Source organism: Bos javanicus, chromosome 28, assembly GCF_032452875.1.
Source record: "Bos javanicus breed banteng chromosome 28, ARS-OSU_banteng_1.0, whole genome shotgun sequence".
NCBI lineage: Eukaryota > Metazoa > Chordata > Mammalia > Artiodactyla > Bovidae > Bos > Bos javanicus.
This window is the reverse complement of record NC_083895.1, coordinates 20618722-20634924: the sequence shown is the minus strand read 5'-3', so window position 1 is coordinate 20634924 and position 16203 is coordinate 20618722. Positions and strand designations below refer to the sequence as shown.

At 41.5% G+C, this 16203-nt stretch overlaps 1 protein-coding gene across 3 annotated transcripts in view; it reads right to left on the bottom strand.

The window, feature by feature from the left end:
* The window catches only part of NRBF2 (nuclear receptor binding factor 2), a 280817-nt gene that overhangs the window by 70042 nt on the left and 194572 nt on the right, over positions 1-16203 (bottom strand). For all 3 annotated transcript variants that reach the window (XM_061405095.1, XM_061405096.1, XM_061405099.1), the window contains one exon: positions 6588-6665. In XM_061405095.1, the coding sequence (XP_061261079.1) occupies positions 6588-6665 (78 nt within the window). The remainder of the gene's footprint in view (positions 1-6587; positions 6666-16203) is intronic.

The following is a 16203-nucleotide window of genomic DNA, read 5'->3' as shown; positions in this document are numbered from 1 at the left end:
AGTGACTTCACTTTCACTTTCATATACAAGGTTACTCACTGTACCATTTTTGTAATAGCAAAGGATGAAAATAAGACTTGGAAACAACCTGAATATGCATGATTAAGGGCTCACTGAATAAATTACAGTACATCCATACAATGGAATACTATAAAGCTATAAAAAGAGAGTTCTATGTACTTCGTGCTTTCAAATATATATTTAACGGAAAAAGCAAGGTACAGAATGCAATGTTTAGAATGCTGATGCAAGTGTAAAAATCAAGGAAAAGAAGATGTGTGTGTCTATGTATTTATATGTATAAAATAAAGAGTACATTAAAAAACATAACGGTTGCTTCTGAGTCAGGAAACTGGTTGCTAAGAAACGGAGTGGGAGGAAAACTTTTTATAGTATATCTTATTCTTCTACCCCAGATTTGAACTGATGTGTATTATGTATTTAGGAATAAAATTCAAGTTGAGAAAATCCATTAGACTACTAAAAAGAAAAAAAATAGTATCCATGATCCTAGATACTCTAGGCATGCAAAATGCTAAGAGACAAAAGTTTTTATTAATTTTATTTCTTTTAAAATTAGGCCTTTGTTTCTTCTACCTTTACGAGTCTTTTGGATTCCTATTTTTATATTAACTATTCCAGCAATGGTCACTTAGTTCACTTTAGTTCGGAATCTCTTAACAGCATCTGCACTTAAATCAACCATCCAAAACATTTGATTGTGCTTATTTTTCACATGTATTTTAATGAATTGTATCATTCAAGCCCAAGACTGAAACACATTATGTAAAGACTTCAAAAATCTTCATATTATTCACTTCTATTTTATGTAGGTGCTCAATAAAGATCAAACAATAATGCCATCCCCGTGTGTATTAGCAAATATCCTCCTGATTTTGCTGGAATGAGCAAATCTATTCATTGTTTACTTCTTTGAAAAAGAATTGAAAATTGCCTCAGTTCCAAGTCTATGTCCAACCACACCCTGTCTGGACATAAAAATGCAGCCTCATACTCAAGTTTGTTATTGCTAAGTGCTTCCAGACACTGGTAAGCAACTTCTTCCTGTCCCCTGATCCCTATCCTAAAAACAGAGGAGAAATTTAGGCAGAAAGCTCAAGTATTTTGAATCAATAATTGGGACAATAAAGCAGATGTTCCTGAAGTAATACCCTTGATCGATACTCTAATCCCTTTGCAACAAAGGAAAAAGGAAAATTTCTCTTAAAATACCTCCACGGAAGGGCCTTGGTTACTTTACAATCTTTCTCAAAGGAGTGCTAGACACAGCCTGCATTCTTGTAATAAATATTGCTTGAAATATTTCGATTTTTCTCTGGGCCACGGGATTTTGTGTTAAAAATAGTTGTTCTTGTTATAGTTGTAGCTATACATTAAACAGACTGGGACATTTGCTACAAGTACATGTTGCTGCACACCCAGACTGTGCAAGTCCAGGATCCTAAAGCAGTAAAGCACTGTCTCCATTAGCCAGCTACAAACTGGAAAGATTACTGGGAGGTAAATGGGCCAAAGAGAGTAAGGTAAGTCACTTCTCCTTTCTAACTAAGGGCAGACAAATCTGGGGAATTTTCAGGCAAAGGGGAATTTTCAATGGCATTAAAATAACTGTTTTTTTTTTTTTTTTTTTTTTGCCATGCAGCATGACTTGTAGGGGAGAAGGCAATGGCACCCCACTCCAGCATTCTTGCCTGGAAAATCCCATGGACAGAGGAGCCTGGTGGGCCACAGTCCATGGGGTTGCTGAGAGTCGGACACGACTGAGCGACTTCACTTTCACTTTTCACTTTCATGCATGGGAGAAGGAAATGGCAACCCACTCCAGTGTTCTTGCCTGGAGAATCCCAGGGACGGGGGAGCCTAATGGGCTGCTGTCTATGGGGTCGCACAGAGTCGGACACGACTGAAGCGACTTAGCAGCAGCAGCAGTATGGCTTGTGGGATTTTACTTCCAAGAATGCTTTGCTTTAGTTGTGTCTGACTCTGTGTGACCCCATGGATTATCGCCCACCCGGCTCCTCCATCCTTGGGATTCTCCAGGCAAGAATACTGGAGTGAGCTGCCATTTGCTACATCAGGGGATCTTCCCCCAACCAGGGATCCAACCCATGTCTCTTGTGTCTCCTGAATTGGCAGGCGAGTTCTTTACCATTAGCGCCACCTTACTTCTCAGACTGGGGATCAAACCTGTGGCCCTGCAGTGGAAGCATGCGTCCTAACCACTGTATCTCCCTAAAACAACTTTTTAAAGTTTACATAATCCATAGATACAGGCAGCATTAAGCAATAGGAAAACACAATAAGGCATCAGAATAAACGCAGCAAAGATTTTCTGCCTTCTTTGACTATTATCAACCACAATAGAGATTTTCAATGATTTTTCTTTTTTAGCCAATGACACTCATTCTTATCTATTATATCAGGAATGCCACTTAACATAATCTTAAGGAGCTAAGGTAGCTCATTAAGCATAGTGAAAAATTATGCTGGTATGTGCTGAGGATCTGATTTCCCAGCGTTCATTACCAAAGTCCCAATTCCCAAACGCTTCCTCCTGCCACCAGGCATCCTGAATAAACACTGTGTAAACAGAGTATTTACTATCCTGTTACCATGCAGTTTATGCATATGTCCTCTAGGTGTCTTCAGTGACCAGCTTTCGAGGAGATTTTCATGCAATGGGCCAGCTGGCATAGCAAGAGCTCAGCTTACTAGAATACGTTCTCAGGGCTTCTTTAGAACATTTTGATTATCTAGAATAAAATACTGAATTTTGGATTCAACATCGGTCTTTTGTGCAATAAATACTTCCAGACATTTAAAATTTTTTTCAAGTTCATCTTTACTAGCTATTAAAAAACGTTTTTGCATTCATCTTAGGTAAATACTGACCTCACATTTCTACAACGTGACTACTCAGGAAATACTCTCCTGATGTAAGTGGTTTAAATTAAGTTGAAGCACATTTCCTGAGAAGGGGAGGTGAGGAGATAAAATGTATAATTATTTTCTGTTTTCCTTTGTTATTACAGGTTTGTACTTAGGGAAAATTCTAAAAATATATTGAGGGGGAAGATGGTGTTGTTCTTGAAACCTAAAAAGAGTTTGAAGAGGGGGCCGAGATCTGGGATTTGACACTGATAAATGTGGGTGGGGTCAACGTTCCTTGGGCTAAGGAGTTTTTGTTGCAAGCCAGACGATCTATTGACTGTTTCCAAGACTCTATGCCACTTAGTATAAGACACTGAGGGCCCAGCAGAGGTTTGCAACATTTAAAAACGTCACTTCCAAGTAAGTGTTCTTCAAATATTTTTCAAAAAATTTTTATGTTCAAATAAGTAAGCAGGAAAATTAATCTGCAATGATAATGAGAAGACAACAATACAGTATCCCATGGAATCATTTCCTCTTATTCCTTTGTTCTTAGAGCTACAGATTATCACAATTTTTCTCTTTTTAAGCTTTTTATTTGGAAACAGTTTCAAACTTACAAAAAGTTTGCAAAAGAGCATTATAAGGAACACTCCTAGACCTTTCATTTATATAACATTATGCTATTTGCTTTGTCATCTCTGCTCCTTAATATCTATCTCTGTCACTGTTTCTGTTTTCTGTCTCTCTTGTTTTCCTGAACTGTTTAAAGGCATCCTGCAAATATTATGGCCCTTTACACCTACATTCTTCAGTGTGTATTTCATAAAAATGACTGAAAGATGGTCATTTATGTCTTAAATTCACATATCCATATTCAAATGTTATCTGTAATCTAGTAATGTCATTTTGTAGTATTTTTTCCTTTGCTGTGGATCTATTCTAGGGTTCAGTTCAGTTCAGTCGCTCAGTCATGTCCGACTCTTTGTGACCCAATGAATCGCAGCACACCAGGCCTCCCTGTCCATCACCAACTCCCGGAGTTCACTCAAACTCACGTCCATTGAGTCGGTGATGCCATCCAGCCATCCTATATTTAGTTGTCAGGTTTCTCTAATTTCCATTAATCTGGAGCAAATCACACAAATATTCTTTGTCTTTTATGATACCAATTTTTTTTTTCTCTACACTATGTGCAGCATGTAAAATCTCAGTCCCTGATCAAGTCTTGAATCCAAGCCCCCTGCAGTGGAAGCTCAGAGTCCTAAGGACTGGACTTCCAGGGAATTCACAAGACTGATATTTTTTAAAGAATGCATTTACCGCCCCCTCTCCCCTTAAAACTCATTATATAATTACTTTTTTCTCTCTCTTGCAACTAATAGGACTATGCAAATGTCCCTATGTCATCAAAATTTTCTCCCAAAACTTAACATTCAATGACAATTCCCTCTTGGTTTGATTTTAATCATGACAGCTGCAAAATGATAATTGTCAAACTCCAGCACCACATTTGTGTCTACTATTTGGTCTTCTGCATTCTACTGTAAGCAGAAGACTTCACTTTTCATATCCACCTAGCTATTGATCTATCTATCGCTATAAATCACCACTATTATCTGTCTATGTGTTTTGAGAATGGACATATTCATTCTTATTTATTCACTGGCTTAAAATTCATGATTGATGCTGGGACACCAATGCTCAGACTGTCCCAGATTTGGTCATGAGGAGCACATTCAAATTGGTTCTTGCGCCTTTGTAACATGTCCTCATCATTGGTTTGAGCATCTTCTTACTTTCTGTCACAGAAAAATATCCCAGGCTCTTTTGCACCTATCCTATCCTGTCCCTGAAATCAGACATTTCTCTGAGAATCCCTGATTCCTTTTAGTGAGGAATGGCATTAGAGACCAAATTCTAGGTACGCTTATTGCTACTTGGGGCGGGGGTGAAATCTTTGGCTCTTGGCTCTTTAATGTATAACACTAACCAATACTGGGATTTCCCTGTGGTCCAGCGGCTAAGACCTCATGCTCACAAGGCAGGGAGACTGGGTTTGATCCCTGGTCAGGGAACTAGATCCCACAACTAAGAGTTTGAAAGTCTCAACTAAAAGAACTTGCATACCACAACTAAGACCTGGATCAGCCAAATAAATAAATATTAAAAAAGAAGAAGTACAAACATGTACATATGCATACACACACAGATCCATGTATATACTTATAATACACATATGCACACAGATATGCATATATACATACATATTTTAGAATATTTTAGAAATCATAGCTCACACCAATACCTCCAATTCCATTACAGTTTCAAAGGATTTTTTCTGTCCTTCTCTCATTTTATATTTGTAAGTTCCTTCTTCCATAATAAGAACCATGGCTTTCAACAAAATCAACCCATTTACTCCTTTTCAAAGCACTTTTTTTCAATCTTTCATATATGGCTCCAAATACAGAAAACAGTTTGAATAAAACTGTAAAAAAAAATGGAAAACTCTGAATTTTTCTTTCAACATTAAGGATTTTGTAAATCTGTAGCACTAGTTCTTATGTGATTCATAAAAATTGGAAATGGGTTGAATGGGATAAGCACTTTGAGTTATATGCAAAGACAAGTAGCCAGCTGTCTTGCACTGCAGAGTACAGGGTGGGATTTTAAACACCCTGTCCCATGTGACTCAGAGTCCTTCAACATGTTTTCTGTTACAATGTGGGACTGAAAGGAGAGGGAGGAAACTGAAACAAAAAGGAAGCCAGGAGCCCATGGTGAGAGAACTGGTATTTGAAGGCGGTTCTAAGAGTGCACACACCGGGGTGGAATCCCTGCAAGTCCGCTTTAGAACTAGATAAGCATGCAGCTCAGTCTAAGTTGGGTTTTTTAGTATTGGGTCATAGAAGATTTCTTAAAAAGAAAAGGCTGTTTCATTATTGAAGGTGAATTATAGCATTTTTACCTTCCTAAACTTTTAAAATGAAAATAGATTGGTTTTAGTTTAGAATAGTTTGGGGAAAACCTCTCTGAATGTTGATAGTTGACAAATGTACACCCCATGTCCTTTCTGGCAGTCCAATGGCTAAGACTCCATGCTCCCAATACAGGGGGCCTGGGTTTCAATCCCTCATCAAGGAACTAGATTCCATGTACAGCAACTATGAGTTTGAATGCCACAACTAAAGAACCCATATGCCATGTGGAGACTGAAGATCCCGTGCACGGCAACCAGCATAGCCAAAACAATATTTTAAAAAAGATTCGGTCATCCTATGAATGAAGAGATAATGATATAAATTATGAAGTTTTGCAAAAGTGCAGACGTTTCCTTTACAGAGAACTATTGCCAGACTTTCATCTATAACTACTGAAGTCCTCTGATGTTTCTGTTCTTATATATCTTTTGATTCCCTAGATACTTCCCGTGTTGCAGGCAGACACCAGGGAAGGGTCACTGAAATTCTGATTCTGACAGTTCTAAACTTGGTACCAGGTAGGTCCTAGATACGTCTTCTTTTGATGCTCACTCCCTTTCTATATACTCACGCTTTTTCTCTTCTGAAGTCTTTCCTATTTTTCTAATGCCTTTTCTTCCACTCACTCCCCAGGGACCAACTTGCTTCTGCCAAGACTGACAGAGTTCCCCAGTGTGGAATTCATTGATTCTTAAATTTTACAGGACTTACCTTGATACTGAAGATCCACATCCCAGACTCCTCAGAAAGATACTGCCTTTTGGATTCTTGAGGACTGGGCTCCTTTTGCTTCAAGAGGAACATAAAATAGTTGGTGAATTTGAGACAATGAATGAGAACTAAAGACCACCCCACCACGCTCCACCAAGTGTCTTATAGAAAGAGTTTTCATTCATCCATCTACCCATTCTTTATTGAGCACACAGTATGGGAAAAGCAGATTTGGACAATAACTAGTAAATAAGTAAGTACACAAGTAAATGAATTAAAAAGAAGATAACAGAAGTCTGTGATAAATCTTTCGAAAGAAATAAATAGGGTGATAAGTATAACTGGGGTAAAGATTTCATTTCTTAGTCTTTATAGAAGGAAAAAAAAAAGGTAAAGGTGGGGATTATAGACCGGCAAGGAGGGCTTCCATCATCTGACCCTGCTCTAAAGTCATTTCCTACCACTGTTTCAGTGCCCTTTTCTGATCAGACATGTCTCATTGTCCCCCCCGCCCCTTTACCCGTCTCTGTGCTACAACACTTCTTGATCTCCTGTCCTTACTTCTTATCCCTGCTGTCATTACTTCTTACCGCTGCTGTCATTCTAGATTCCATTCCTCCATCTGTATGTTTATTCCCTGTCAAAGTTCTCCATGACTGCTCTACTTCTTTCTCCTTTCTCTTAATTCTATAGCCCTTGAGACTTCAGTGCATAATTTAAATTCTATATTATCTTCATATATTTAACATTATCTCAACTACTCTATGTTTGTCCCTCTGACCTATTGTTAGGTCTTAAAGTCAGGGACAATATCTTATATTTGCTTTTTGTGCTCAACAACTGTTGGGCAGGGAACGAGTGTTCAGACTCAGATGAAAGTTTTACGCATATTGGTTAATACTGATTGGTTGAGGAGTCTATTGGGCTATTGCGGATATGTAGAAGAGCTATTTTATGACCAGTAGGGCCTTGCTGTACATTTCAAATTACTCGATATAGGTGGCTGCCCTTCTTCCTACACATGAGGCTGGCAAGCGGCTGACTTACCCAGCCTGGGAAAAAAACCTTCTTCTATATCAAAAAGAATACATTTGAATCAGTTCTAATGAGGTGAATGAAACTGGAGCCTATTATACAGAGTGAAGTAAGCCAGAAAGAAAAACACCAATACAGTATACTAACGCGTATATATGGAATTTAGAAAGATGGTAACAATAACCCTGTATACGAGACAGCAAAAGAGACACTGATGTATAGAACAGTCTTTTGGACTCTGTGGGAGAGGGAGAGGGTGGGATGATTTGGGAGAATGGCATTGAAATACGTACAATATCATATATGGAACTAGTCGCCAGTCCAGGTTCGATGCATGATACTGGATGCTTGGGGCTGGTACACTGGGACGACCCAGAGGGATGGTACGGCGAGGGAGGAGGGAGGAGGGTTCAGGATAGGGAACATTTGTATACCTGTGGCGGATTCATGTTGATATTTGGCAAAACCAATACAATATTGTAAAGTTTAAAAATAAAATAAAATTAAAAAAAAATAAATAAAATGCAGCCAATGACTTCTTCACTCACTTCCTGGCAGGCTGTAGACCAAAACTCCAGACAAACCACAATTTTTAAAATTTAATTGTATCATTAGTCCTCACTATTCTGCCTTTCCCCCTCCCTCTATAAGATAATTCAGATCTCTACAGCATAGATGGCTTATATAAAAATGCAGTTATTTTCGAGAAGTTGAGACAGAAGGAGACAATTGCTTACTACTTTGTCTTACTGTGAAAAGAAGTAACATTATCTGAAATAGGAGCCTATACAAGCAAAGCAATACATTTGCATAGATCATAACATTTAGGTAACATAGATATATTTTTTAAATTAATTTTTTATTGAAGTATGGTTAATTTAAAATGTTGTGTTAGTTTCCTCTGTACATCAAAGTGACCAAGTTGTACATACACATTCACTCTTTATTAGACTCTATTTCCATATAGATCATTACAGAGTATTGGGTTAGATATTGTTGACTAAAGCAGACATCAACTATTTGAAAGACAGCATTTTAAGTGGCATGGACTGATGACTCAGGTTTTTGTCCAACCTGAGTACATTCTTTATTGAGTGGAAGCATTATTTGCATTATATTTTAAGGATATGTTAAAAAGCAATGCCTATATGAAAATTGCATTGTATCAATTTTCCCTAATTGTTCACTTATTCACTGACAAAGCCTTCCATGATGGCTCCAATTTCTTATTCCTTCCCTTAATTCTCTACCACTTGAAATTTGTCACTGTTTTAATTATATATACTGTCATATTTTGTTTGATATAAACTATCTTAAATTTGACATATATAGTGTTAATGTACTCCATATTGCCTCATAGAATCTGGGTCGCTCAGATACTAAAGAATCTGCCCACAGTGTGGGAGACCTGGGTTTAATCCCTGGGTCAAAAGATCCCCTTGGAGAAGGGAATGGCTATCCAATCTAGTATTCTGGCCTGGGAAATCCCACGGAAAGAGGAACCAAGTGGGCTACAGTCCATGGGGTCACAAAGAGTCAGACACGACTGAGCGACTAACACTTTCACGTCACTTTCATAGAATCCGTTTATTTCTGGGATTTTATATAGTTTCATTCCTTGTCCAAATGAGAATGTTTTGGTTCTGTGTTTCTGAACATAGTTGTGATAGGTAATGATACCAAGTTAGGCAAACACATGTCCTGCTTGAGACCCTGCTCAATTAAGTTTCCTTACAGTAAATATTAAGGCACTGTATATTGATTCTGTACCTACATTCAGACAACCGGTGTTTCATCTCATTCTACAGAAAACAAAACAAAACAAAAAAACAAGGCAAGGATAAGTGATTAAATGCCAGGGTGATAAGAGTGAAATGTTACAGATTTTCTGTGGTTACGATTGAAAGCATTCTGAGACAGTGCCTGATGTATTAGAGGTTTGTTTGCTTCCTTCTTAAAAAAGAGCTTGGGTATGAATGGACCCAATAGTGGAAGAGGCTCCTGCAAAACCAGTGTCTCCAGCATGGAATTTGTGAGTGGGCGGGAAATGCTTAATTGCTATTTACCTGCCGAATGCTGCCTTTGACACACATGATGAGCCAGCGTCGTTTGACTGTCACCTCCTTAGGAGGCAGGATTCTTCAGCCCACACTCTGCTCAGCACTGACTTCTTCTCTGTGCATGCTTTGTGTCTGTGTTTTTTGCTCAGACTGTGCATTTTGAGGAAAGCACCAACCCAAGACAGGCTCCTCGGTTTTGTCATTGTAGGGAGACCAGCAGAGCCTCCCACACACCAATGTGCTCAAAGGGAGGCCCTGATGCTGAATCCTTTGAAAAAGCATTTCTTAAACAAAAGGGATTCCCCTATGTGCTGGTGTGCCTGGCAAGTCTTTCTTTCCCACCATATGAGGCAGAACTCACAGATGGATGGCTGTCTATTTGTACTTATTAGGCCATATGTTGCCAAATAAATAAGTAAGTAAGTAGGTCTTGGATGTTTGGGGTCTGGCTTCAACTCATTTATAAGTTCAAGTTGCAAAGACGCCAACTGCCGATTTATCAACAGACTAAATGTATTCTCTAAATAAAATAGACCAGCACCCCATATACTAGCCCTGGCTAGTGCGTGGATTATGTCTGTACTTGGTTGCTCAGTCATGTCTGACTCTTTGTGACCCTTTGGATTACAGCCTGCCAGTCTCCTCTGTCCACGGGATTTTTCAGGCAAGAATACTGCTGTGGGTTGCCATTTCCTCCTCCAGGGGATCTTCCCAACCCAGGGATTGAACCCATGTCTCCTGAGCCTCCTGTATTGCAGGCAGATTCTTTACCAGTTGAGCCATCAGGAAAGCCCCACTCGTGCATGCATTATTATCATTAATAGTTAATTCAGATATCCCACAGGTCAAATTTTATTCTCTGAAATGTGACAGAATGGCATAGTCAAAGCAAGAAATTACACATAGGATGCTTTCTACCTACTGAGTATCTTCCGTAACCCTCAGCAGAACCCCACCTCTGAAGAACCGCACTGCTGACGTCTTTCTGCTAGGGATGGACCTGAGCCACTAGATCAGTATCAAAATAAACTCACTCTCAGCACAAATTCCTGGGAAGGGAATAGCACCTGGCCAGGCCAGACCTCTGGGCCCACAACAATTCTACAATCCGTGAAGTCCACCAATTCCACTCCCATGGAGGGTGCGATGCTAGGGAAAAGTCGTGTTTCTTGTGGCACTCCTCGGCGTGTCTGCCCATGTTCTCTTGGCTCCCCTCTCCCGACAGAGGCTCCGCTGTGCAGACTGAAACAATAAGAGGCCCAACCCTGGTCCCACAACAACTCCCACCCACCATGCAAGGTGCTGGGTGAGAGTCCCCAGGGCCTGGGCGGAAGTTCTGGCTGCCCCGGCAGGCCCAAACATGAGCTCGGGAGAAGGTACCCATCCCAGGGGCTTTCCGCCAGTTGTCTAAACTGGTTCAGTTATCCAACTCTTTATCTTCTCTATTTGTTTTTCTTTCCCTGCTTTGGGCCACATATTCTTCACCTTGACATCCAACTCACCTGCAAATTCAAAATTTCCTTGCTTACGTAGCCCCCGTCACAATAGCTTTAGGCTCCCACACAGTTTAACAAATTAGTGATGTGCTTTTTTCCATTCTCAGAAAATTCTCTATTGCCTACTGTGTCCCTTACTTATTTTTTTCCCCACTATGAACTCTTTTGATCCATAGATTTTTTTTTTTTTTTTACAAGTGATGGTAGATACCCAATGGGGCAGTGCACTGGCTGCCCTGTTGCTCATTCATTAGTTTAAAAAAAAATACCTACATACTGGGATTTCCCTGGTGTCCCAGTGGCGAGCACTCTGTGCGTGCCCAATGCAAGGGCCTGAGTCTGATTCTTGGTCAGGGATCTAGGTCCTACATGCTGCAACAAAGATTGAAGATACTGTGTGTCACAACTAAGATGTGATGTGGCCAATAAATAAATTAAAAAAAGATTTTTTAAGTCTGTGCTAAAAAAGATCTACTTTTGAAACATAAAGATCTCCTTTAGCGTAATCCTAAACCATACTATCCATGAAATCACAGGTTTTATGTTTTCTAATGTAATTCTTTTTTGGGGGTCTAATATAACTTTTAATAAGTAACTGCAAAATTAAAAAAATAAATAAAATTATAAAAATGAAATAAAAGGTGCTAATTCATGAAGGTGACATGGGACACCTTCACTTCCCTTCGCATCTCCCACCCTGAGGGCCCAGGGTTTGGCGGTGTCTTCCAAACCCTAGACCAGACTGGTATCAGATAAGAGGAAATCACTACAATTCTCAGTATTCTGTTCCTCCTCCTCCTTTTGGGGCCCAATGGCTGATTTAGGATCACAAAAACGATCGTTTATGGGATTGCTATTGGTAGACCATAGGAAAGGAGACGGAGCCAAGAAAGCTTGTTGTTACGTGACAATCCACCAGCTCAGGGAGGAGGTAACATGCCCAAGGGTGGTGAGGAAACCGCAACTCCTGCAGGAGATAAGGACCAGAACTTACTGTGAATTCCCCTGGGTCAAACCAAAGGCAAAGGATGGGGAGAATTGTGAGAAAAGTAAGACATCATCTTTATCTAAATATAGTATAACATAGCGTCGGTGATTGATACTAACATTAGGCAGTTTTTGGAGTTCTGGGCAGGGCAAGCTATTCCTGTAATTTGTGCTGAACATCTCAGCACGTGGGAGACTGGATCAATCTGCCTGTCTGCATTTTTACATCACCTTTTACCAGAGAACCCAGGTGCTCAGGCTGCACCCATTTGGAAGGCTTGCCCCCTCCCAAAAACCTGGCAGGGGCCCATGCTAAACATGACAGCAATGTTTGAGCAAGAGACACTCCACCCCTGCCCAGGGTCTGTTCTTCTACTCCTGCCCCCATCAGCTAAAAGCAATTAGCCCCCTCGTGGGATCAGTTAAACAATCAGGTCAGCTTCTGATAATGAGATCATGGACTCCAATAAGAAAAGGAGCCTGAGATTAGCTCTTAAACACTATTCATAGCCCTGTCTGGTGGCCTCTGCACTTTTACTGATCACTGACTGATGCTGGAAAGAAAACCTTGGGCAGAATGACATGCCTGCCTGGCCCAGGGGTGTGGGGAAACACAGATGAGGTGTGTTCCTTTTATCATATTGCCCAAAGGCTGGGGAAGGAGGCATAGCTGGCCACCTGCGTGACAGGCAGTATACCCTGCTTGGAGGGCTCCCTCCATTGGCTCGGGGCACAATCTGGCAGTACGTCCGCAGCTTCAATCATGATATTTTAGTTTCTAAAAATATTTGTCTACTTTTGAAACATAATTATGTCCTTTAGCCTTATCCTAAGCAACAATATGATGAACTCACAGGTTTGATGTTTTCTAACATACTTTTGAGAGTCCCTTGGACAGCAAAGATATCAAACCAGTCAATCCTAAAGGAAATAAACCCTGAATATTCATTATGGAAGGACTGAATATTCATTCATTGGAAGGACTGATGCTGAAGCTGAAGGTCCAATACTTTGCTCATCTGATGTGAAGAACAAACTCACTGGAAAAGATCCTGATGCTGGGAAAGACTGGAGGCAGGAGGAGAAGGGAGCGACAGAGGATGAGATGGTTGGATGGCATCACTGACTCGATGGACATGAGTTTGAACAACTCTGGGAGATGGTGAAGGTCAGGGAAGCCTGGGTGTTTTAGTTCATGGAGTCACAAAGAGTTGGACATGACTTAGCAACTGAACAACAACATACTTTTGAATATGAAACTTCTAAAGCAAAAGATAATGCAAACAGAGGCTTCCCTGGTGGTCCAGTGGTTCAGAATCTGCGTTCCAATGCAGGGGACATGGATTTGATCACTGGTGAGGGAACTAAGATCCCACATGCTATGGGACAACTATGCCCATGAGTCACAACGAGAGATCCAGAGTGCCGCAACTAAGACCCAGTGCAGCCAGATAAATAAGGCTCCTCTGTCCATGGAATTCTCCACAAAAGAATACTGGAGTGGGTTGCCATTTCCTTCTCCAGGGGATTTTCCCAACCCAGGTATCAAACCTGGGTCTCCAGCATTGCAGGCAGATTCTTTACTGTCTGAGCCATCAGGGAAACCCAGATAAATAAATATTTAAAAAATAAAGTAAAAATGAAATGTGCTAATTCATGAAGCACCTAAAATTATCTGGAGTACTACGTTTTAGGAAAATTGGAGTCAGATGGCAATGGCACCCCACTCTAGTACTCTTGCCTGGAAAATCGCATGGATGGAGGAGCCTGGTAGGCTGGAGTCCATGGGGCCGCTAAGATTCCAACACGACTAAGCGACTTCACTTTCACTTTTTACTTTCATGCACTGGAGAAGGAAATGGCAACCCACTCCAGTGTTCTTGCCTGGAGAATCCCAGGGACGGGGCAGCCTGGTAGGCTGCCATCTTATGGGGTCACACAGAGTCGGACACAACTGAGGTGACTTAGCAGCAGTAGCAGCAGCATGTTGGCCTTGGAGGATAGGACAGATTATCTTGGTTGATGTGAAGAGGCCTGACATTGAGTCGATTCTAGATTGTTCTAAATGAGGCTCAAGATTCCATTCTTCATGGGAAGAAGAAGGAGGAAGGGGAGGAGGGAAGGAAGTAGGGGAAGGAGAAAGAAAAGGAGGAGAAGTAAACGTTTGGAAATTAGAAGGCTAGGTGTGGTAGAGGGCTTCCCTGGTGGCTCAGATGGTAAAGAATCTGCCTGCAATGTGGAAGACCTGGGTTCCATCCCTGGGTTGGGAAGATCCCCTGGAGTAGGGCATGGCAACCCACTCCATTATTCTTGCCTCAAGAATCCCCATGGACAGAAGAGCTTGGTGGACTACAGGATGGTGTCAGAGAATCAGACACAATTGAGCTACTAAGCACAGCACAGGTATGGTAGAAAATGAATCTCAGTTGAGGAGGCTAAGGAGAGAAGAAAATTTTGGTTATCACAGAGACCAATATGGGCTTCCCAGGTGGTTCTAGTGGTAAAGAACCCGCCTGCCAATGCAGGTAGACGTAACAGACGTGGGTTCAATCCCTGGGTGGGGAAGATTCCCTGGAAAAGAGCATGGCAACCCACTCCAGTGTTCTTGCCTGGAGAATCCTATGGACAGGAGCCTGGCGGGCTATAGTCCATAGTGTCGCACAGAGTTGGACACGACTAAAGTGACTAAGCACACACACACAGACCAACACTTTAGGCTTGCAGCACTAACCCCGACCAACCAAATTTCAAATGTCCAGCAACGTCATAGGTAAACCAGGTTAGATAATCCTGAACTAACACGAATCTCCAAAGTCCTAGTAGCTTAATACACTCTAGCTTACTTTTCCCTCACAGGAAGATTGTTGTAGGTGAATTGGGTTCTCTGAGGTCCAATCTTGTGGCTTCATGACCTCAGCACGTAGTTGAAGAAGAGCATGTGGAGAGTCTCATGGGACCTATCACTGCCTGAGCCTCCCCTGTGTGGGTCACATGGCCCTGCACACAGCAGCAAGATGGGCTGGGACATGTTTCCTCTGGGAGTCCAGGAAAATGAGGAGAACAGCATGAGTGCCGGAAATCTCGGTGCTGTGCTGTGCTCAGTCGCTTCAGTCATGTCTGACTCTTTGTGTGACCCCATGGATTGTAGCCCACCAGGTTCCTCTGTCCACGGGATTCTCCAGGCAAGAATGCTAGAGTGGGCTGCCATTCCCTTCTCCAGGGTCTGGAAATTTCTAAGTAAGAACAATATAACTTTGGACTGACAGTCTGTCTTGGCACCAGTGACGCATTTCTTCATACATAACACCTGTACAGGGAGGTCCACTTTGTGGCTTTGTTGTGAGGTTAGACGAGATGTTACATATAAAGTGCCCAAGAATTTCATGACTAGAAAAGCCCACTGGGGTCCCCGGGGAAAGTAAGATGGAATCTAGGTGTTAAGATAAGGACTAGCCTCTTCTTTTGTGTTTAGTCTGGTTTCACTTGCCTTTGGGGGCATGTGTACACAGGCCTTGCACCTAACACTTTGGATTAGAGTTCCCAGCACAGAACCGCGGTGCCTGACACTTCAGCTTGGCAGACCGTGTGCAGAGATGCTGCCCCTGGCTCTGCAATCTGGAGCAGAGAATGTCTTACTCTCAAGCCATCCAAGTAAGGAGATGGGAGAAAAAAAAGTCTCACATCTACCTCCCTGAAGGCAAAGAGCTCTGGATATTTATGGGTTAAAGCTGAGACATGCAGAGTGTGAGGAAAGGTGACTGGAGGTTAAGAAAAGGGTGAGGTGAACATCATTAGGATAGAACTTTTGGCCTTCTGATGTCAAAAGGTCATGGATCTTGGGCATCTGCACATGCCCAGTTGGAGAGCTGGTGGTCCCAACAGTCCCAACCTGCTTGAGCTCAAGCTGGACACAGGTGACCCCTAGTTCCTAGAAACAACTTGGGCAAACATCTTATTGTCTAGGCTATGAAACCCCTGCGGGGCATGCAAGTTTTTGAAAAAACAATTAAAACAAGTTTGATCAGTAAAGGCAGGTAA